General features: G+C 42.7%; 1 protein-coding gene across 2 annotated transcripts in view; it reads left to right on the top strand.

Annotated features, from left to right (window-relative positions):
* CPO (carboxypeptidase O) overlaps window positions 1-15,081 on the top strand; it is a 171,935-nt gene that overhangs the window by 58,081 nt on the left and 98,773 nt on the right. For both annotated transcript variants that reach the window (XM_082262022.1, XM_082262023.1), the window contains exon 2: window positions 3,310-3,399. In XM_082262022.1, coding sequence (XP_082118148.1) covers window positions 3,310-3,399 — 90 coding nt within the window. The remainder of the gene's footprint in view (window positions 1-3,309; window positions 3,400-15,081) is intronic.

Below are 15,081 nucleotides of genomic sequence, written 5' to 3'. Positions count from 1 at the left end.
CCATTGTGGGAAGCCCCGGCGATTAGGTCCCACGATGCCACAAACACCAATTCCAAAATCAAAAAGGTGTCTAAAAAGTGGCAGAAGTTGTCTACGTATAAATGTACCCCTTTTCGAATAAGGGTGACACCAAGTCCCAAACAATCTTGCCACTGTTCCCCATGTAGTCTGGGCAGTTGGGGGGCTCCACATTGCTATCTTTTCCCTTGTAAACCCGGAAACTACATGTAAATCCTGTTGCCCTGTCACAGAGCTTAGACATCTTGACCCCATATCTATACACCTGCTGGGGAGAAACTGTTTGAAACCAATATGACCGCAACTCACTCTTTTTAGTAATGTTCAAGAGGAGGGAAAGGCCCAGGAAAGTTTTAAATTCGGAAACCGTGATACGTTTCCATGCAAATTCTCTGGCAAGGGTCAAATTTGGATTTGCGACAATGAATTGATTGGCATATAAATTGCTTTGGTACACAATAGATCTGTAAAGATCTTCCATTAAAAACAGCTCATAAGAATCAAGGGAAGTAAAATTGGCTGTTTCCACCTGAATTCCGGGTTGGCCAGTGAATGGGGGAAGTATGGGCACTGCAGAAATGGTGGGCTCCCAATCAGGATTTGCAAGCAGGAAGGACACTATGGGCTCTACGGGCCTGTCTTCGAATTCTTGGTGGCTGCAGGACACTACTTGTGCTAGCCACCGCACCAGCTTGAACTGCACTTGAGGGACTCGCCACGTCACCAAGTGTTACTGCAGTGCTGGTTTGACTATGACCAGGATGTACTAGGCCGCTGGAGCTTGCCAGTTCACCAGTAGGTTGAGCGGCACTAGTACTGACACTCTGCTAAATAGTGCTGGCAGGTATTGGGGCTGATCCTGCTAACACTGCATTTTGGGGACACTAAACTATTGGGGATGCTACTATAGTTCTGATCAGATCAAAGATATTGATCCGTTCAGATACTATACTAGTAATGGAGGTTTTTAGTGTGTGTCACTGGCAATCAAAGGGTTAAAATGTATTACTAAATATGTGGCAGGCAATCTGATGCTGTCCTGAATTGACGCTAACTAACTAATGTCACTTGTGACTCTAATACAGTGATCAAAAAAAAAAGATCTGTACACTATAATAGTGACACTGTGACAGGGCAATGAAGGGGTTAACTGGGGGTGATCAGGGGGGTCAAATCTTTATTAGGGAATATATGGCGGGTATCCTAAACCTATCTGGGACTGCCTCTAACTACCAATAACTGCCTCTCAAACGAACTAAAGTCACAAGTGACACTAATAGTAAATTGTCTGTAAACTGTAATTAGTGTACACTGTGACAGGGAGTGAAAGGGTAACCAGGGGGTGATAAGGGGGTTAAATGTGTGCCTATGTGTATTGGTGTCAGTGTAATGCTTGTGTACTCACAGTAGATATTATCTCCTCTCTTACTGGAACTTAAAAGGACTCCAGGAGAGGGGATGACATCATATCCATTAATTGTGTTTAAATCAATTGTGTTTACATTACACGGGCACAGGATGTTCTGACATTGGTTAGAACTGATCAACAGGTCCAGGCAGAAAAATAATTGGCCTGGACCTGATGACTGATTGGTTCTGAACCGAATCAGAACATCACTGGGACATCGGGGGCCTGCACGTACACCCCCCCCCCCCCCCCACCCTAGCCCCGCGCGTGACCGCCGTACCGGTATGGCGCTTCGTGCAGCCGAGCCAGCCTGCCGTAGTATATCTGCTCCAGGCGCTCGGCAAGTGGTTAAGAAAGGTTGAACATGTTCAACATACAATGTATTACCAAAAGTATTGGGACGCCTGTCTTTACACGCACATGAACTTTAATCGAATTACAATCTAAGTCCGCAGGGTTCAATATTAAGTTGGCCCACCCTTTGCCTCTATAATAGCTTCAACTGATCTGGGAAGGCTGTCCACAAGGTTTAGGAGTGTGTCTATGGGAATTTTCTATAGGAGTTGTGGTCAGGACTTTGTGCAGGAAAGTCAAGTTCCCCCACCCCAAACTCGCTCATCCATGTCTTTATGGACCTTGTTTGTGCACTGATGCACAGTCATGTTGGAACATGAAGGGCCCACCCCCAAACTTTTCCCACAAAGTTGGGAGCATGAAATTGTCCAAAATGTCTTGGTATGCTGACGTCTTAAGAGCTCCCTTCACTGGAAGTAAGGAGCCAAGCCCAACCCCTGAAAAACAACCCCACACCATAATCCCCCCTCCACCAAATGATTTGGACCAATGCACAAAGCAAGGTCCATAAAGACATGAATGAGTGAGTTTAGGGTGGAGGAACTTAACTTGCCCGCATAGAGCCCTGACATCTTTTGGATGAATTAGAGCAGAAACTAGACCTTCTTGTCCACATCAGTCAGTGCCTGACCTCACAAACGCACTTCCGGAAAAAAAAGGTCAAACATTCCGATAGACACACTCCTAAACCTTGAGGACAGCCTTCCCAGAAGAGTTGAAACTGCTATAGCTTCAAAGGGTGGGCCAACTCAATATTAAACCCTATGGATTAAGACTGGGATTCCATTAAAGTTCATGTGCGTGTAAAGGAAGGCATTCCAATACTTTTGGTAACATAGTGTATTTCATGAACAGTTTTTTTTTTTTTTTTTTTTTTTAAATGATCTTTGTTTGGGCAAGTTAGAAACTAGACCCTAAAAAGGAAAAGTTGAGATCTTCTAAAGTGCTGGAATTTCAAACAGATTCAGGGTTGACAGTTTTCCCTTGTGTTCAAAGACTACGTGTAGAGTTGTTCCTTATATGTCCAATTCATGTCTGATTTATTCCATAAGTATCCAACACTGGGGTAGGGTTAGGACTAACATGAGCCAGTATCAAAATTTTTATAAACACACCATAGCTGTTTCCTCTCTATGACTCTTCCTCGGACTCATTCTTTTCTATAAACAGCAGAAGAACAAGTGCATGCCTTTGCTGGAGCACAGAGCTCATCTCCCATTACAGCAAATGATCATTCCTATAAGGAACTAGACAATGCTAGTTCAATTAAACAAGGACAATGACATATCCTAGTGGGAGTGCCAGAATGTCTGGTGCCACTGCAGAGTGTGGATTAAACTCATTTGGCCCTTAACAAAGCTTGAGGGGAGAATCCCAAACATTTTCTCGGTCAGGCAGGAGTGGGTTAATATTTGAGCCGTAAATTACAGTCTTCTTCAATAATTACACCGATCCAGCAATCCTTCTGTTAACATCCAGCCAGCATTCAGCAGTTTGCAGTCTGTTTGCTAACTTATGTCTCTGTGCAGCTTCAGGAAGATGTATCTTCTGCTGTGGAACGTTGGTTTTCTGGGAATTCTGAGCCTGCAAGTGCTGGGTGAGAAGATAAACTATGATAGGTATGAATTTCATTCTTCTATTTTGATGACAGATGGACGCATTTAGAAGTTGTTCAATGAATATACACCATTAATTGTGTCTGGCTGCGATAGCTTGTTCTGTAAAATAAATTCACAAACAAAATGTATTCATGTTAAGTCTTTAAGTGTGTTTATACAATATTAAAATTGCTTTTCTGAAGACGAAAGCAGCATGTACGCTTGCCTTAAATACATACAACCTGTCCCATAGATCTGTCACTACGCTGTTACTGCTTGCGTGTCCTTGGCAGTGTGTGCCCCATAGAAATGTCTCTGTTCTTTTCAGTTACTATTGTTGTGGCTTGTGATTGAGACCGGTTGTCAAGCAAATTATATATATATAACTGCAATTAATTGCACTATATATGTCATACCTCTCTACCCAAAACTGTATTGCAGTCCATTTAGCTATATTTATTTGGATTTACAGATTTTACAGACTTTCTTTATTTATTTATCTTTACGTTTCCCTGGTATGTTATACTGTGTACATGTTTATATACTGTATATTTTACTTTCAATAACATTTTACATTCTAAAATATTTATTTTTAACTTTGAAACCAATATATATATATATATATATATATATATATATATATATAGACATAGACACACTCCTAAACCTTGTGTACAGCCCTCCCAGAAGAGTGAAAGAGTGAAAGCCTGTTGTAGCTGCAAAGGGTGGGCCAACTCAATAGTGAACCCTACGGAAGACTGGGATGCCAGTAAAGTTTATGTGCGTCTAAAGGCAGACATCTCAAAACCTTTGACAATATAGTGTGTGTGTATATATATATATACACACTATATTGTCAAAGGTTTTGAGATGTCTGCCTTTACACGCACATAAACTTTACTGGCATCCCAGTCTTAGTCCGTAGGGTTCACTATTGAGTTGGCCCACCCTTTGCAGCTACAACAGGCTTTCACTCTTCTGGGAGGGCTGTACACAAGGTTTAGGAGTGTGTCTATGGGAATTTATAAGGTCAGGCACTGATGTTGGGCGAGAAGGCCTGGCTCGCAGTCTACGCTCTAATGCATCCCAAAGGTGTTCTATCAGGTTGAGGTCAGGACTCGGTGCAGGCCAGGCAAGTTCCTACACCCTAAACTCGCTCATCCATGTCTTTATGGACCTTGTTTATGCACTGGTGCGCAGTAATGTTGGAACAGGAAAGGGCCATCCAGTGGCGACTCTAGGAACAATATATAGGGGGGGCACTTAAGGTACCACAGTCAAAACTGGGGGGGGGGGGGCATTCATAATTTTCACCACCTAATCATACCACTGAAAAAAACAAAATAAGTATATATATAAATAAGGTTACAAAATATGAGCATAATGCAGTACACAATGATAACGTTTTATTTTACTAACCTAACATTTAAAAGACAAGCTTTCAAGAATTTTGCTTTTTTTCCTCATGTGTTGCTTCAGACCTGAGAAAGAGGAAAACTCTTAAAAGATTTAGTTTAAAGCAATTCCAGCAAACAGTTCATGCAGTAATAACCCATAGTATTGATGCCAGTTTATGCAGTAATAGCCCCTAGCATTGGTGCCAGTTTATGCAGTAATAGCCCCTAGTATTGGTGCCAGTTTACGCAGTAATAACCCCTAGTATTGGTGCCAGTTTATGCAGTAATAGCCCCTAGTATTGGTTCCAGTTTATGCAAAAATAGCCCTTAGTATTGGTACCAGTTAATGCAGTAACAGCACCTAGTACTGGTGCCAGTTTATGCAGTAATAGCCCCTAGTATTGGTGCCAGTTTACGCAGTAATAACCCCTAGTATTGGTGCCAGTTTATGCAATAATAGCCCCTAGTATTGGTTCCAGTTTATGCAGTAATAGCCCCTAGTATTGGTTCCAGTTTATACAGTAATAGCCCCTAGTATTGGTACCAGTTTATGCATTATTAACCCCTAGTATTGGTGCCAGTTTATGCAGTAAAAGCACCTAGTACTGGTGCTAGTTTATGCAGTATAGCTCCTAGTATTGGTGCCAGTTTACACAATATTAGCCCCTTTTATTGGTGCCAGTTTACGCAGTAATGACCCCTAGTATTGGTGCCAGTTTACGCAGTAATAACCCTTAGTATTGGTGCCAGTTTACGCAGTAATAGCCCCTAGTTTTGGTGCCAGTTTACACAGTAATATCCACTAGTATTGGTGCCAGTTTACTCAGTAATAGCCCCAAGTATTGGTGCCAGTTTACACAGTAATATCCCCTAGCATCGGTGCCAGTTTACGCAGTAATAAAGCCTAGTATTAATGCCAGTTTACGCAGTAATAGCCTCTAGTATTGGTGCCAGTTTATGCAGTAATAGCCCCTAGTATTCATGCCAGTTTATACAGTATTAGACCCTAGTATTGGTGCCAGTTTACGCAGTAATAGCTCCTAGTATTGGTGCCAGTTTACGCAGTAAAAGCCCTTAGTATTGATGCCAGTTTATGCAGTAATAGCTCCTAGTATGGGTGCCAGTTTACGCAGTAATTACCTGTAGTATTGGTGCCAGTTTACGCAGTAATAGCCTCTAGTATTGGTGCTGGTTTATGCAGTATTAGCCCCTAGTATTGGTGCCAGTTTATGCAGGAATAACCCCTAGTATTGGTGCCAGTTTATGCAGTAATAACCCCTAGTATTGGTGCTGGTAAATGCAGTAATAACCCCTGGTGTTGCTGCAGTTTATGCAGTAAAAAGGGCTAGTATTGGTGCCAATTTACCTCTAATTCTCTACTTCCACCCACTAAATAACTCACTGCCCAGATTGCTAATCACTTCAAAAATAAGATTGATTCAATTTGTGATGAAATCTCCACTCTACAGGTATCTCCCCCACTTAACACCCTACGTCAACAGGTAAAATCAACACTCTCCTTATTCAAACCTGCTACCCAACCACCTGCCCCCTGGACCTATTCCCTCTCAAATACTACGGTCACCCTCTGACTCTATCCTAAACTCTCTAACCCACATCTTCAATCTCTCCCTCTCTTCTGGCATCTTCAGCAAAGCTCTAAAACATGCACTGGTCACCTCCATACTTAAAAAGCCATCCTTGAACCCTACCAATCTTAACAATCTAGGACCTCCTTGCTCCTTGAGTTTTCCTCTAAACTCCTTGAAAGCCCGGTTTACAACCAACTGAGTGACCACCTCATTAAGACGTCCCTTCTTGATCCCCTTCAGTCTTAATTTCGCCCTCAACACTCCACAGAAACTGCTCTTTTAAAACTCACATATGACATACTAACAGCAGAATGCAATGGACATTATTCTGTACTCCTACTTCTGAATCTTTTAGCTGACTTTGATACGGTTGACCACCCCCTCCTACTCAAGAAACTGCACTTCTTTGGTCTCCTCTTTCTTTTTCTGTCAGGGTCCTACAAGGTTCTGTTCTTGGACCTCTCTTATTTTCAATCTACACCTTCTTTCTGGGTCAGCTGATAGCCTCCCATGGCTTTTAATATAATTTCTCAGTTGAAAACACCCAAAATCTATCTCTCCACCCCTCAGCTCACTCCATCAGTCTCCTAACGCATCACTAACTTACTAATAGACATATCAATCTGAATGATATACCACTTCCTCAAACTGAAAACCTCCCCTTCTGTTTTTTTAGATGGATCAGATTGGAGATAGGTGGACGTAAACGGACACAAGTCCATTTACATCTGCTGCTCTATACAGGTGAATGAAGGGTCCGATTGGGTCCACTTGAAAAACAGACAGGCAGACCCGATCAGATTGATCGTGTGAAAGGGGCCTAAGGCTGCTTTCACACGGATGCACTGCGGTTTACCTGCACACCTCAGCTGACCTCAATCTTCCTCAGGATTCCTGCAGGTATTGCTGGCTACTGCTGTCCCCCAGGTGGGTATGGCTGGTGGCTGCTGCTGGCGGTCCTCCAGGGCTGGTACTGCTGGTAGGTACTGCTTGCTGGTACTGCTGGTGGGTACTGCTGGCTGGTACTGTTGGCTGGTATTGCTGGCTGGTACTGCTGGTGGGTACTGCTGGCTGGTACTGCTGGTGGTTACCACTGGCGGGTATTGCTGGCTGGTACTGCTGGCCAGTATTGCTGGCTGGTACTGCTGGTGGGTACTGCTGGCGGGTACTTCTGGCGGGTACCACTGGCAGGTATTGCTGACTGGTACTGCTGGCCAGTATTGCTGGCTGGTACTGCTGGTGGGTACTGCTGGCGGGTACTGCTGGCGGGTACCACTGGCAGGTATTGCTGGCTGGTACTGCTGGTGGGTACTGCTGGTGGGTCGGGAACGTGCATGGCCCATGGCCCCCTCTGCCCCCCCCCCCCCACAGTGACACCACTGGGGCCATCCCCAAACTGTTTCCACAAAGTTGGAGCATGAAATTGTCCAAATTGTCTTGGTATGCTCACGTCTTAAGAGTTCCCTTCACTGGAACTAAGGGGCCAAGCCCAACCCCTGAAGAACAACCCCACACCATAATCCCCCCTCCACCAAATGATTTGGACCAGTGCACAAAGCAAAGTTCATAAAGACATGGATGAGCGAGTTTGGGGTGGAGGAACTTGACTAGTCTGCACAGAATCCTGACCTCAACTCAATAGAACACCTTTGGGATGAATGAGTGGAGACTGCAAGCCAGGCCTTATCATCAAATATCAGTGCCTGGCCTTACAAATGCGCTTCCAGAAGAATGGTTAAACATTCCCACAGACACACTCCTAAACCTTGTGTAAAGCCTTCCCAGAAAAGTTGAAACTATTATAGCTGCAAAGGGTGGGCCAACTCAATATTGAACCCTAATGACTAAGACTGGGATGCCATTAAAGTTCATGTGCGTTTAAAGGCAGGCGTTGCAATACTTTTGGTAATATAGTGTGTTTATATATATATATATATATATATATATATATATATATATATATATATAACATTGACAATAAAAAACATTGCTGTTTTGATCTACCTCCTCTGCAAGACCTGTGAGCACCTTTATACTACTTTTAGATTTGCATGGATCTTTTTGTGGGTGAGCACCTGGTTATTTATTTCAAACTTAGAGTGCCGTGGCTACCCTTGGGATATATATATCTACAGTATCTCACAAAAGTAAGTACATCCCTCACATTTTTGTAAATATTTTATTATATCTTTTCATGTGAACACTGAAGACATTACACTTTGCTACAATGTAAAGTAGTGAGTGTACAGTTTGTAAAAAAGTGTAAATTTGGATGTTAGAGACCTTGCGCTCCTCCACCTTACATTTGAGGATGCCCCACAGATGCTCAATAGAGTTTAGGTTTGGAGACATGCTTGGCCAGTCCATCTACTTTACCCTCAGTTCTTTAGCAGGACAGTGGTCCTCTTGGAGGTGTGTTTGGAGTCGTTAAGTTGGAATACTGCCCTGCAGCCCAGTCTCTGAAGAGAGGCAATCATGCTCAGCTTCAGTATGTCACAGTACATGTTGGTATTCATGGTTCCCTCAATGAATTGTAGCTCCCCAGTGCCAGCAGCACTCATGCAGCCCCAGACCATGATACTCCCACCACCATGCTTGACTGTAGGCAAGACACACTTGTCTTTGTACTGCTTACCTGGTTGCCGCCACACACGCTTGACACCATCTGAACCAAATACGTTTATCTTGGTCTCATCAAACCACAGGACAAGAGTCCAGTAATCCATGTCCTTAGTCTGCTTGTCTTTAGCAAACTGTTTGCAGACTTTCTTGTGCATCATCTTCAGAAGAGGCTTCCTTCTGGGACGACAGCCATACAGACCAATTTGATGCAGTGTGCGGCATATGGTCTGAGCACTGACAGGCTGACCCCCCGTGCTGCAGCTCAGTTTCAAGGTCTTGGCAATCTTCTTATAGCCTAGGCCATCTTTATGTAGAGCAACAATTCTTTTTTTTTAGATCCTCAGAGAGTTCTTTGCCATGAGGTGCCATGTTGAACTTCCAGTGACCAGTATGAGAGAGTGAGAGCGATAACAGCAAATTTAACACAGCTGCTCCCCATTCACACCTGAGACCTTGTAACACTAACGAGTCACATGACACCGGGGGGGAGAAAATGGCTAATTGGGCACAATTTGGACATTTTCATTTAGGGATTTACTCACTTTTGTTGCCAGCGGTTTAGACATTAATGACTGTGTGTTGAGTTATTTTGAGGGGACAGCAAATTTACACTGTTATACAAGCTGTACACTCACTACTTTACATTGTAGCAAAGTGTAATTTCTTCAGTGTTGTCACATTAAAAGATATAATAAAATATTTACAAAAATGGGAGGTGTGTACTCACTTTTGTGAGATACTGTACTGTATATAATAAATATACATATATATATATATTATACATACGGTATACACACTATATACCAATGTGCATTATGCCATTGGTGTGCAAAATAATTATTTGCATGGATCTGCCCACTGTGTTGAAATAAGCAATATTGTTGTTATTTTTAGGATATGTGGGGGAATGTGAATACCTTCTGTTTCAAGCATGTTGCTAACACTAATTTGGTTGAGGGCTTTATGTTTTCGTTAGTTGTTTCTCATCATAACCTGTATGGTTAACTGTGGACACGTGTGGGAAATCCAATAGTAGGCATGATAGAGGATGCTTAAGGCCCGTACACACGATAAGAAAATCTGTAGGGAAAATTCGTCCGACGACCGATCTGTTGATTTTCGGATTCTTAGTATGGTGCTTTTCGACAACCGACTCTGACTTTTCCGCTGACAAAATCCTGATGTGCAGGCTATATCATTTTTGTCGTCCGTAAAAACAACGTCCGATTTTCGTCTCATTAGTACAGATTTTGACGGAAAAAAATTTTAAGAGCAAGACTAGGCATGCTCAGAGACGAAAGAACACGTACAAAACAATACAACACATGACATCACTTTTGAAGTAGAATTCTGTCATATGGGAAAATTCGTATGAAAATAACCTCTTCACTTTCCACATCAGAGTAGCATGCCACAAAAAACGGACGACAGATAGTTCGATAATCTGATCGTGTGTACGGGGCTTTAGAGAAGTATCAATTCTCTTTGTAGGACAAGCAATTTGTGGTCATCGTCTCTTGTATGGTTGGTTTTAGAATGGTAGGTCTGTATATAAAGGAAACAATTTTAGCCACAGATATCACATTCTGGTTTAAATAATAATTATAAAATCTTTTAACATGGTTGATAAAAAGAGATGCCTATAAACTGGGCGGCTATTAGAAATCATGGGGCCCAGTACAGCCTACCTGACAGAGCCCCAACTCCTGCCCCCCATAATATCAGATGATATTTTTTCTAAAATGCCAGGGCCGCCATGCTATGCTTTGCAGCCATGGCAGAAATTATACCTTCAATAAACAAGCCCATTCAAGTGAATAGCACTGTTCTGCAAGTGCCCCGAAGTGGCGGTATGTTGTTAATGTCCTATCCATCTGTTAAACGTTCTCTTAAGAGCGATCCAAATGCTAACAGCTTTTAACCCTTTCACTGCCAGGCCCTGTGCTCCAGTTTTAAACTTAGCTGGCCAGGCCATTTTTGCAATTTTTCCTCTGCTTTTTTATTTTTCCCTTACAGCTTTTAGAAATTGTTAAAGACCCACCAAACCCTATATTTTCTGAAAGCATATGACCAGTAGAATACAAATAAGGTGCAACTGATTTTTAGGGCACAATGATATTTCGGCAAATGTTTATCAAAACAATATTTTTGCTAAAAATACACTAAAATCATTATTAGCAGATAAAAACACAGCACATTTTACAAAATTCCTGCTAAATATAAAAGCTAACCTGTATTGAGTTAATAAAAAAACACTATTTGTAAATTTTAGATTACAACTTTTTGCAAAATGGTGAAAATCGAACATATGCAAAAATAGAAATATCCACATTTCTCAAAAAATCTAGAGGTTTTCATTGTTTACTTACAGCTTTCAGAGTTTGTTTAAGTCCCGGTTGACACTACCGCAACTTGTTAGGTGACTGGTCAGCCTGACAAGTCGCGGTCCATTCTGTGCTACGGGAACCGTTCTAATTGGAGCGACTCAAGTCGCTACAACTTAGAAAATAGTTCCTGTACTACTTCGGGGCGACACCGGAGCGACTTCCATTGGCTTCCATTATGTGAAGTCCGTGCAAGTCGTGCCGAAGTCGCGGTGCACGCGACTTCACAGGTTGCCCCCGAAGTCGGATCGCCATAGTGTGAACTGACACTTAGACCCCCCAAAACCATATATTTTCTAAATAGCACATGACCTGTAGAATAAAAAGAAGGTGCTACTGATTTTAATGCCCTGCAATATTTGCGCAAATGTTTATCAAAACTATATATTTGCAAAAAATTCTCTAAATTAATTTTTAGCAGATATAAACACAGCAAATTTCACAAAAGTCCTGCTAAATTCTTACTAAATATACAAGCTTAACCAGTATTGAGTTAATAAATAACAAATATTTGTAATTTTTTAATTATACCTTTTTGCAAAATGGTGAAAATTAAACGTACGCAAAAATGTAAAGAACAACATTTCTCTAACATTTCATTTTTCACTTTCAGCTTTTAGAGTTTTTAAAAGACTCCCCAAACTATTCATTTTCTGAAAGCAGAGTGCCAGTAGAATAAATGGAAGGTGCTACTAATTTTTAAGGCCCGCAATATTTGCCAAAACAATATTTTTGCTAAAAATGCACTAAAAACCATTATTAGCAGATACAAACACAGCAACGTTTACACAATCCCTGCTAAGTTCCTTGTAAATATAAAAGCTAACCTGAATTGAGTTAATAAATAACAAATATTTGTACATTTTAATTTGCGCCTTTTGAGAAATTGTGAAAAATCGGACACACGCAAAAATCTCTTTAAAAATCTGGAGGTTTTCCTTTTTCACTTACAGCTTTCAGATTTTTTAAAAGCCCCCCCCCCCCCAACAATATATTTTCTGAAAGCACATGGCCAGTAGAATAAAAAGAAGGTGCTACTGATTTTTAAGGCACCGCAATATTTGCGCAAATGCTTATCAAACCAATATTTTCACTAAAAATACACTAAAATCATGATTGGGAATTCATACATGGCAAAATGTACAAAGTTCCTACTAAATATAGAAGATAAAACTGTATTGAGTTAATAAATAACAAATATTTATACATTTTAAATCGCAGCTTTTTGTGAAATGGTGAAAACTGAATGTACGAAAAACTGTAAATAAAAACAATTTACTCTAAAAATCCAGAGGTTACCATTTTTCACTTACAGCTTTCAGAATGTGAAAAGGCCTCTCAGGCTCGGTTCACATTGGTGCAATGCAGGAAACCCTGCGAATCCAATGCGGGTTCCCGCATCGCACCTGAATCGCCGGCAGTTCACACTCAATACAAAGTTAATGACACCCCCAGATCAGTTTTCAGATCGCAGTGCGAACTATGATTTCGGACAGGAATCAAATTGCATGGGTGTGAACACCCATGTGATCCGATTCTGGTGTGGACAAAAAAAAAGGGTCCTGCGCGAGTTTAGTCCGAATGCAATGCAAATTCAGCCATACAGTTTGTATGGCTGAATTCCCATCGCACAGACATTGCATGTGATCTGCATAACAATGCGGTGCGAATCACATACTATGTCTGGCATCGCACCAGCGTGAACTGGCCCTCAAACCAGACATTTTCTGAAAGCACATGACCTGTAGAATAAAAAAAGTGCTAAAGATTTTTTGGGCCCCGCAATAATTGCGCAAATGTTCATATCGCTCTTTTCACAAAAAATACACTAAAATCATTATAAGTGCACATAAACACAACATAACTTGCAAAATTCCTGCTAAATTACTACTAAAGCATCGTTCACATGTGGCATACTAAAGTGTACGACCATGGAGGGCCATGTTTACCTGCACAGGGATGCACAAGTGTTCCATGCATCCCTGTACAGGCAGTCCCATTTATGTCAATTGGGATGCAACTGCTGCACAGGCATAGCTGCTGTCCCCAATCTAACATCTGTGAGGTGTGGGTGCATGACACTGAATGCAGACAGTGTGAGCTCAGGGGCATGCACGCGGACCTACATGGATGTTAAATTGGGTGCGACGGCTCTGTTCGTGCAGTTGCTAATCCCAAATGACATCAATGGGACTGCCTGCACAGAGATGCACGGAACACCTGTGCATCCCTGTAAAGGTACGCTGTGTATGCCTGGTGTGAACAAGGCCTTAGGCCCCTTTCACACAAGCAAACCGATCGGGTCTGCCTGTCTGTTTTCAAGTGGGCTCAATTGGACCACCTATTGTTTTCTATGGAGAGGCTGATGTAAATGGACATGTGTCCGCTTACACCCACCTGCATCCAATCCGATCCGGTTCACTAAAAACAGACGAATGAGGATCCCATTCCCCATCCATCTAGCAGATCGGATCAGATGGAAATGAACAGATGGCCCATTTCCATCTGACCTCCCCGTAGAGAACAGCAGGCTGTGTCCATGTCCATTCTGCATCAGCGGAGCGGACTTGGACCTGTCATCCACCTGCTCAACGGGGATCAGCAGAGAGATCCCTCACTGAGCAAGCGGATCTTCTTGACAGAGTCTGCTCGAGGTTTTTTTTTTTTTTTTACTTTTTTTTTTTTTACAATTATAATAATTTATTTATTTATTTTGGGGGGGGGGGTCTTTGGTGGGATATCAGAGGCCTAAACAGACCCCCATATCTCTTTTTTGAGACAGAGAAAGGGACTTAAGAAAGTCCCTTTCTCTGCAGCACTTTACATGAACAAAATAAGGTGTCAGTATAGAGACCTTATTCATTCATAAACTCTCGGTTTACTATGTGATCAGCTGGTCAGTGGACACAGGAGCCATCAGCAGCGATGGCTGTCTTGGTCCACTGCACCCACAGGGAGGGAGCTTGTAAACACGTTCACCAAGACCCCCCAAGCCCCAGCTACACCAGCACCCCCCTGCTCAGCATGACAGCTGACCAGCCACAGTGCCAGTCAGCAGCTACAGGCGACAGGGAGGGAAAGGGAGGGATGCCGCCAGGGGGACGGATGGATAGGGGTGCAGGGGCCTGTACAGGGGGGGATTGACCTGCCGGCGGGGACATTCTGTGATCCCCCCAAGCCCCAGCAGCACCTGGAGCCGGCTTCTAAAAGTAGCTGCAGCTGCAGGGGATCCGGTTTGCGGGGGGGGGGGGGGGTTGGATCTGGTAAGGGGGGGGAAAGTGCTGGGGGGCAGGAAGGGGGGTAAAGGGAATAGGAAAGGAGGGCGGGGGGAGTAATTTGAGGTGACAGGGAGCGGTGGGAGGTGGAGAGGCTGGGGACAGGCAAGCGGCGACATTGGGGGGCGGCCACATTTTAGGTTGATAACCCTGATTAGCGGATTGTAATCCGCTGATCAGAGTTATAGAATTTTTCAGCTGATGAACAATTCTGTTATAACTAGTTCATGGTCATTGAAGTGACCATTAAAGAGGTTGTAAACCCATTACATTTTTTTTTTTCAACCTGAAAGAGAAACACATAATGAGCTAGTATGCATCGCATACTAGCTCATTATGAAATACTTACCTTAGAACGAGCCCCCGCCGTGCCGCCTGCTTACCTCTATGACGGTCTTCCGGGATCGCGGCATCCGGCCATCTGATTAGCCGG

Source organism: Pelophylax lessonae, assembly GCF_965119305.1.
Source record: "Pelophylax lessonae genome assembly, chromosome: 6".
Classification (NCBI taxonomy): domain Eukaryota; kingdom Metazoa; phylum Chordata; class Amphibia; order Anura; family Ranidae; genus Pelophylax; species Pelophylax lessonae.
The sequence above is the reverse complement of the archived record's forward strand: the minus strand, read 5'-3'. Positions and strand labels throughout refer to the sequence as shown.